The sequence below is a fragment of the Poecilia reticulata genome, chromosome 18 (assembly GCF_904066995.2).
Source record: "Poecilia reticulata chromosome 18, P_reticulata-male-v2, whole genome shotgun sequence".
Taxonomy (NCBI): domain Eukaryota; kingdom Metazoa; phylum Chordata; class Actinopteri; order Cyprinodontiformes; family Poeciliidae; genus Poecilia; species Poecilia reticulata.
The window spans coordinates 29,148,834-29,158,267 of record NC_088847.1 but is presented as its reverse complement, the minus strand read 5'-3'; the positions used below and the strand labels follow the sequence as shown (position 1 = coordinate 29,158,267).

Below are 9,434 nucleotides of genomic sequence, written 5' to 3'. Positions count from 1 at the left end.
ATAAAATATATAGGAAATATAGTTTGTTAAATGTTAAATCATATGGCTCCTACAGCGACAATTAAATTATTTGCCAAATAATTTTTTTCGCCTCTTTATTATTTTCTATATTAAAGCAAATATTCAACAAATTTAGACTCAATCCATAAATAAGAAAAGTTCCTTTGTTAGTAATTCCATCACCAAGTGAAAGAGATCATACAGATTAATTAGATTACGTCCATTTTAACATATTTATATTTCGTAGTTTAATACCTCCTAAAAAGTTATTTTTGAAAGGTACTTTTAATCTGATAAGCCTGATCAGGACGTATATCCTAATTTGTTGAATAAGATTGTAAGGCATTCAGATGTAAGTTTTAGCTTTATTCTTAGCACTATAGAGGAAAATTAACTGGGTGCATCACCAGTGGCGGAGCCAGAGGGGGGGCCAGTGCCCCCCCTCCCCCCCTGTCATCTGATTGGCCCCCTTAGTGGCCCCCCCCTGATGATTCACATGTAACAGCACCAGGTTATTCCTGTACATTACTTGGAATCATTCTAAGTCAATCTAATATCTAAAGAAGAAAACCAATAATAAATATATGAAAAGAAAATGTATACAACTTTATATAAGTCCATGTGATGGCATAAATAAATAGATTTATATCAAGCGCGATACCAGCCTCCTTTATACTCATAACAACAAGCTGATATTCTTCTCCTGGAGGTTTCAGTTGCTGCGCTGTGGTGCAACTCAAAGGCTAAAGCGCTTCATACCTGGTGGTGATGGTAAAACACCATTCCCCCCGCACCCTTCGTCCGACTTACACCTTGGTCGCATTTTAAAAAAGGGTCTCAGAGCGAACAAATGAAAGCAGAACTGAAACTCGTTCACAGTTTCTTCAGTACAGCCACAGTGAAACACACAGAAAGACACGGAGCACAGGGAGCGTTAGCTAAGGCAGATTTCGTGTTTTAGGTAAATATGTGAATATTTACTGTAAAAAAAAAAGTCTTCAGTTCAGCCTCAGAGAGAGTTTATCAACGAGCAGGAAACTCCTGCTGAAGAAACATTCACAGAGTTTAAATAAATCAACGTAAAGTCCGAGGAAGAGATGGAGGATCAGCGCAGACTGATTGATTTTACCAGGATACCGAAGATCATCTTACACCGGATAGGTACGAAACACCTTCACGTTTTACTGATGATACAGGTTGAGTAAAGTTGGAGATTTATTTAAAAATATGTTTAGGAAGTCAAAGAGCGTTTACACCAAACTAAATGACTCTGGTAACAAATCCGCCGCAGCTGTAAACATTAAATGCTTAAAAATTCTCAACTTTGACCTGGTGAAACTATTATTCATCATATAAAATGACAATTACAGTTTGTGATCCGTGACGCCCTTATGTCTACCGAACCAGATTGAGGAAGTACTGGCTAAAGTTTATGTTTAACAATGTGTATTTAATAATAGATTTAATTACCTTAATAAAAACGTTATCTCAGACACAGGGTGCAAAATAACTTTTTTTAATTGATAATCTAACGTTTTGTCAGTCAAAAGGCCGATAATCAAAGGCATGACAGGAAATAACGGCTACAAAAAGGAAAAGTGCTGACATCAATATTCAAAACAAGAGCACCAACAGCAAATTTTAAAATTCATACAATTTTGAAATGAAAACCTATGAAGCCAATATTTGCAAAATAATATATAAAAAATATCAAATTAAAGTCTATTCCGTGTTCATTTTAGGTGTTAAAAAAAAGGTCTTTAAAATTGATAGGCATTCTATATTAATAAAAAATGGAATCCAGACGGTAAAATAGGTGACATCTTTTGTTTGAAAATTAAAAATTAACTCTGGGTGCAGGAAACGGATGTTTCCTGTTTCTTTCCTGCTTCTCAACTGCCAAGTTCCTCCTTTTTGTTCTTCATCTCATACTTGTGTGTGTGTGTGTGTGTGTGTGTGTGTGTGTGTGTGTGTGTGTGTGTGTGTGTGTGTGTGCAGGCGTGAACTTATGTTCTCTATCAGTAACGGTCTTTGAACGCTGCTCTCCTTTGGATGCATCTTCTAAGGACAAAGATCAATCTGTCTTATGGGACCAATAAGAATGGAGTCATAATTTCTTGTTATCAAACCCATAATAATCGGCCAATATTTCTCTTGCACCCCTAAAAATTACATGAATTACGCAGATCATTTGTACCAGTGTAGCCAAAGCTGTGAATGTTATCCTGTAACCATCAACTGTGGGTTTACTAAGGCCTTAATTAATTTATTCTGAGGTTCATGGAATGATGCATGAACTCAGATGTACATTTATTATTTAGATCATTTGTATTTTAAGTTAAAATTCACAGTTTTTCATCTCTATTTGTGAAATTATAGAGCTTCTCTATTAATTGTCAATTTGTTGATAATTTAATGTTGTTTATATAAAGTCAGGAGATTTTAACCTTCACTATTTTAAAAATGTAGACTAACTTAATGACTGATTACTGAAGTAAAATGGAGAGGACGTTGTAAAATCACAGAAAGGGGAACTTCAGGTTCCTCAGACTAGTGAGTCTCCATAGCAACGGAGGATTGAGAAAGTTGAGCTTTCCAGAGAACAGCATATTTAGAGGTGTGTGTGTGTGTGTGTGTGTGTGTGTGTGTGTGTGTGTGTGTGTGTGTGTGTGTGTGTGTGTGTGTGTGTGTGTGTGTGTGTGTGTGTGTGTGTGTTAGGAGAAAACATTCCTATCATGTTTTGTAATTAATTAGTCAGCATGCTCCAATCAGGTGTTTTTTGCTACCAGTACGATCAGCCATGGGTCCCGATCATTGCTGACCAATCACATGGACTGGCTGTTAATGTGAGGATTTGAGTTATTCTGTTTATTTTAGGTTTCTGTGTCTTTTCAGTCTCCGTGCTGACCTGTCTACCCCCTTGATTGTTCCCAGGTGTGTCTCCGTTCTGTGTATTTCATGCCACCTGTGTTTCTGTGTCTCTGTCGGTCCTCGTCTTGTTTGATGTGCTGTCTGCTTTCGAGTCTCAGTTGTTTCAGTCTTTCCAGTTGCTACCAGCTCTGACTGTTATTGTTTTGTTCACTCTGGAATTACATTTTAGTCATTAAACAACCTTAATTCACTACAAACTGAGTCATCAGCGTCTGCCTCACCACCGCAATTCATGACAGTTAATTTCTTGTTAAAGATGTATCTGCTATTGGCTGAATGATCCAGCAATAAATAAATAAAATCTCCTAAATTTAGACAAAAACAAAGAAAAAATTGAAATATTTCAAGTGTTTCGGAACCTCAATAAAAATAACTCAACAGTGAATAAACTCAAGAGTTTATTCATAAGGCACAACAAATCGAAAGTTATTAAAATTCTAACTTTCCATGCATGTTGAAAGAGTAGGGGCCTCAAACTTTCAACTCTAACTACATGAAAAAGCAAAAAACAAATGTTTATAAGTCCTAAGAACAAAGTCGCAAAGGCACGAAGAAGCCTCAATCCATCCATTTTCTAACACCCTTGTCCCTTAGTGGGTTCAGGAAGTGCTGGTGCCTCTCCAGCTAACGTTCTGGGCGAGAGGCAGGGTCACCCTGGACAGGTCACCAGTCTGTCACAAGGCAACACAGAGACAGACAGGACACACAACCATGCACTCACACACTCACACCTAGGGACACCTAGGGACAGACAGACCAATTAACCTGACAGTCATATTTTTGGACTGTGGGAGGAAACCGGAGTACCCGGAGAGAACCTATGCATGCACAGGGAGAACATGCAAACTCCATCCAGAAAGACCGGGGCCGGGAATCGAACCCAGAACCTTCTTGCTGCAAGGCAACAGCTCTACAACTGTGCCACTGTGCAGTTGGTAGAGCCAAAACCATTGACAGGATTTAAAACTCTCATTTAATTAATTTTTTTAATTTGCTGTAGAAAACAAGCTGTTCTGTGCATTAAATGTTTTCAGTGTTGACCTATGTGTAAGACTCCACAACAGGATTAAATCAAGCTGCTGTTTGGACTATTTCTGTTGGGGAGGGCCCAACATGGCCCGGACGACAGAGCCAAATTTGCAGTACCGTAATTCCGCCACTTTGCGCTATCTGAAAAATTCCAATGGGCCAATATGGGCGGTAATTTAACATTTACCATAGCAGGGGGTGAAATTAGTCTGAGGGGGACTCTTTTTGTCGTCGCTAAATTGAAAAAATAACTTGCTGGATATTGAAAGTTCCAGTTGTTATGAATAAATGGGGAAATATATTTACTCACAAGACTTTTAAAGAACTGCTTCTGATGAAAATAAGCAAAATCATCCAATCTAGCATTTGAAAATTGGTCATAAAGAGTCAAGATATCGCCATCTTGTTTTCTCAGCTGGAGATCCAAACTATGCTTTGACTAATTTCTAGATACCTTCCCAATGGAAGGACTACACTGGTTAAGTTAATTTTTCTATTAATACTTTAGTAATTTGAGAATAAACCAAGAAAAGGCTTCAAGTGATTAAAACAAAGGCTTCATTATTTTGTTCACCTTTAAAAGCTTTTGTTTTTTCATTCACAGATCGAGAACCTCTACAGAAAAATCAGATGCGAAATGAAGTAGGACATCAACAGTTCAAAGAAGAAGAGAAGCAACTCTGCATCAGTCAGGATGAAGAGCATCTTGTGCTGAAAAAGGAGACTGATGACATTTTGATGAATCCTTCTAATGTGCCAAGAATCCACAATGAAACAGAACCACAGAGGAACCAACTCATCTCTCATGGCTCTTCTGAAGCTGAGAACCAGGATCAGGAAGGAAACAATTCTGAAGACCCAGGGAAAAGGAGAGACGAAGAACAGAAACAAAATAAGAGATGTAAGAAAACCAAACAGTTGAAAATTAAAACTGACAGTTCAAAACAAAAAAGGGACAAGAAAGCTCACTCAGACCAAAAACTATATTCTTGTAAAGTTTGTGATAAAACATTCTCTCAAAACAGTCACTTAACTAAACATATGAGAACTCATTCGGGCGAGAAGCCCTTCACATGTTCTACCTGTGGAAAAAGTTTAAGTCAAAAGGCCAGTTTAATTTATCACATGAGAATTCACACAGGTGAAAAGCCGTTCACATGTGTTGCTTGTGGAAAAGATTTCTGTCAAGAAAGCACTTTAAAGATTCACATGAGAATTCATTCAGGTGAGAAGCCTTACTCATGTACAACCTGTGGAAAAAACTTTTCTCAAAAATATTCTTTAAATGTTCACATTAGGACTCACACAGGTAAACGGACATCATGCAGTGATTGTGGGAGAAGTTTCAGTAAGCAATCGGCTTTAAAAGATCATATGAGAATTCACACGGGCGAGAAGTCTTTCTCATGTGACACATGTGAAAAAAGCTTTGCGAGTAAATCCAGACTAACTCTTCACATGAGAATTCACACAGGAGAGAAGCCATTCTCATGTGGTAGCTGTGGAAGAAGTTTCCAATGCAACGCACATTTAATTCGTCACATGATGATTCACACAGGTGAGAAGCCTTTCTCGTGTGTGTCCTGCGGAAAAAGTTTCCGAGAAAAATCTGAGTTACTTCCTCACATGAGGATTCACACAGGTGAAAAGCCTTTCTTGTGTATCATCTGTGGAAAAGGTTTTGCCATAAGACCTACTTTAACGACTCACATGAGGACTCACACAGGTGAAAAGCCTTTCTCATGTGTGACCTGCGGAAAAGGTTTTGCTAGAAGATTTTCTTTAATTTATCACAGGAGGACTCACACAGGAGAGAAGCCTTTCTGCTGTGTGAACTGTGGAAAGTGTTTTGGATTCAAGTCCAATTTAACTCGTCATATTATAACTCATAGAAGTGAGAAGCCTTTCTCGTGTGTGACTTGCGGAAAAGGTTTTGCCAGAAGATTTTCTTTAATTTATCACATGAGGACTCACACAGGCGAGAAGCCTTTCTCATGTACAACTTGTGGAAAAAGCTTTCAATTCAAATCTCAGTTCAATAGTCATATCCGAAGTCACATGAGTGATGGGCGTTTCTCATGTACAAGATGTGGAAAGAAATTCTTCACAAAAATTCTTTTAACTTCTCACATGAAGACTCACAAATCTGAAAAGCCTTTCTTGTGTGAGACCTGTGAAACACGTTTCAGGACAAAATCACAATTACTTATTCATAAGAGCACTCACACAGGAGAGAAGCCTTTCTCGTGTGTGACCTGTGGAAAAGGTTTTGCCCGTAGGACTTATTTAACTGTTCACATGAGGTCTCACACAGGTGAAAAGCCTTTCTCGTGTGTGACCTGTGGAAAATGTTTTGCCTATGAAAGTAATTTAACTTATCACATGAGGACTCACACAGGAGAGAAGCCTTTCTGGTGTGTGAACTGTGGAATGTGTTTCATTTGCAAAAATACTTTAAATCGTCACATGAAAATTCACACAGGTGAGAAGCCTTTTTTGTGTGTGACATGTGAAAAACGTTTCAGGAGAAAATCACAATTACTTACTCATATGAGGACTCACACAGGAGAGAAGCCTTTCTCATGTGTGACCTGTGGGAAAAGTTTTACCACACGAGCTTCTTTAACTATTCACATGAGGATTCACACAGGTGAGAAACCTTTTTCATGTGTGACCTGTGGCAAAAGGTTTACTTTAAGAACAGGTTTAACTTATCACATGATGACTCACTCAGGGAAAAAGCCTTTTTTTTGTGGGATTTGTGGAAAAAGATTCCGAAGTAAAACTCATTTAAATTGTCACAGGAATATTCACACTGGTGATTAGCCTTATTTCATTGTAAAAGGTTGTTGTAATTAACACATTAAATGTCACAGATATGAGAAGCCTTTCACATGTGACCTGTGGAAAAAGCTTCACAATCAAATCTCATTTAAATCGTCACATTTGTGGTGAATGAGAAAGTCTCCTCAGCTGTAAGAGGCCTTTCTCATTTGTAACCTGTGAAAAACGAAGTTTGTTCATATAAGAATAGCATAATGTGAACCTCAAGTGTCAAGTAGTTTTATCTTTCCACTTACCTTTTTAAAATGTTTATTTTAAGGGAGCTATAAATGAGGAAGTTTCTTTAAAGAAAGTATTGTGTACATAGTTTGTATATTTATTTTACAAGTGATATTTGTAGAGCAATGGTTCTTAACCTTTTTTGAGGTACTGAACCCCCCAGTTGCATATGCTCATTCACCGAACCCTTCTTATTCCAACATACCCCCCCCCCCTCCCCGACACACAAAATATTTGCGGTATTCTGATTTAGTAATGTAATTATATTAGCTGTGTAACCACATTTTGTATTCTTTTGCATCTTCAGAGCAGGTGAGTCAGAATGAACAGATTCATGTCTGTTACTACGTGCTCCTCCGCAGCACTGATTAGCTAAGCAATGTAAAGTGATCCTCTGCATCAAGTGATGGCAAAGCGGCGCATCATCACGACTTTACACAAGTGTGTCTTTACCTCCACGGCAGAGGCTCCGCCGAACCCCTGAGTCCGACTCATCGAACCCCTGGGGTTCAATCGAACCCAGGTTAAGAACCACTGTTGTAGAGTATTAAAGGGAACATTTATAGATTTAGACTTAAATATTTTGAGTTTATTACAGAGCCCATAAGAGGACATAGAGAAAAAAAAAACAATCCCCACTTACTTTCTCGAGATCCTGAGAAACTTAGAAAAATCATGCATTTCTCTTTTGGGTGAAAAGGCTGTTTATGCAAAACTAGTAATGTAAGAGTGATAACAAGACATAAAAATCCTAACACACCTAGACTTTTCAAACCTGGACTAGATTATTCTGCTGTAGTAGCAGAATATTTAAAACCAAGTTTGAGATTTGTGAAATTTTCATTTGATCTGTGAACCTTCAATAATGACAGCGATTTCAGCACTTTTTATGTATTTGGATCACATTACAGCTGCTCCAGCTCCAAAACTACCTTGAATGTTTCAAAGATGGACAAGATTATTCTGTCATAGTGACTAAATAATTTGAGCAGAATGAAAAGAAAAGTCAAAATAGGCAAGTTTGTGTTTAAAACAGAAACTTGTAGTCATTTCTATTTCACAGCTTTTCTTTGATTTTTGAACGTCTTTCTCTTTCTGGTAGTTGCATGAAAAACGTCTCACTGCACAAAATGACAGTTATATATTATTTTTCTGTTTTTTAATACATAATTATTTTTGGACAGTCGTATAGCTTAATTCACTTTAATTCCCTTACATCTCGTCCATTTGGCCATGCTCATTTTGTTCCACTGACTCAGCCCTGGTTAGTGTTCTTATGTTTTTCAGGGAATTTATGTCCTGCTTTACATCCAAAACTGACTGTCTGTAGACTTCTCATATGTGCAATTTGCTAGATTTCCTTAGAAATACACTTTTTGAACTACTTTGAATACTGTACTGTTTGATAACTAGAATCAAGTCTTGCTACACTGAAGATAAAAAATGAGAATGAAAAGCAACAAAATAATACTAATTTCAGAGAAGGATGAGTTCAGTTCTCATGTGGATACAAACTGAAATCACACTTTGTTGAAGTTTCACAAATCACAAACTTGTTTTTTTGTTTTTGTTTTTTTATTATTATTATTTCCTTTATTTAACTTGGTAAACCCCGCTGCAGTCCAGATCTCATTTTCAAAAGGGAACTGCTATTGGAGCAGAACGATCTAGTCCTGGTTTGAAAAGTTTAGTGGTTTTGGTTGTTTAACTAGAGTAGATAAAAGATACTGAAGGTAGCAAATAAATAGGTGAAATCTCCCTTTTGCCTTTTCCCCATGGGTCTCTGTATTTCATCATTTGTTGTACTTATTTTACTTCATGATTTTGGTTAGTGGATACATGTTAGCTGTCACTGTAGAGTAGCACTGGTAGAGTCAAATTATTGTGCTTTGAGTATAATGTTTTCAGCATTTGAATCTAAATATACATTGTTACAAAGTAACAACCATTAACCATGCATTTCACTCACATTTCTTTATGTCATGTTATTTTTTTTTATTAATTTGATGTTATGTTGTAATTTTAAATGTTTTCAGTACCTTTCAATGGAAAATCATTGTATTCAACAGAAATAAAGGCTTTCAAACATCCATCTATGTGTTTTTAATGCATATAACGAGTTAGACGTGGTTACAAAGATTAAACAGATTTTTTTGTTTTTTTGCTTGAATGTAGGAACTCACATTTACATGTAAATGAAGGCCTATAATTATATGCAGGTCTTCGTGTAAATGTATTAACCGTCTTAAATTGTTTTCCTCTGACCAATCACTTATCAGACATTTTAAAATCAATCAATTTTCCACATCACAATCAAAGAAATTGTGACTGTGTTTAATTTTAGTTTCACTAGCTGGACCAATGAATACATTGTCATTCATTCATTAAATAGTATCAAATGAAAAATGTAT

The 9,434-nt window shown here is 36.9% G+C and overlaps 1 protein-coding gene across 2 annotated transcripts; it reads left to right on the top strand.

The window, feature by feature from the left end:
- The first annotated feature begins 830 nt into the window (after positions 1-830).
- LOC103480815 (uncharacterized) lies at positions 831-9,113 on the top strand. 2 transcript variants are annotated; one of them, XM_008435999.3, is made up of 2 exons: positions 831-1,161; positions 4,565-9,113. In XM_008435999.3, exons 1-2 carry the CDS (start codon positions 1,098-1,100, stop codon positions 6,784-6,786), a joined length of 2,286 nt encoding a protein of 761 aa, XP_008434221.1. In that variant the 5' UTR covers positions 831-1,097; the 3' UTR covers positions 6,787-9,113. The 2 variants fall into 2 exon arrangements, with proteins under 2 accessions (XP_008434221.1, XP_017165861.1); XM_017310372.2 differs by lacking the exon at positions 831-1,161 and adding an exon at positions 2,797-2,934.
- The last annotated feature ends 321 nt before the right edge of the window (positions 9,114-9,434 follow it).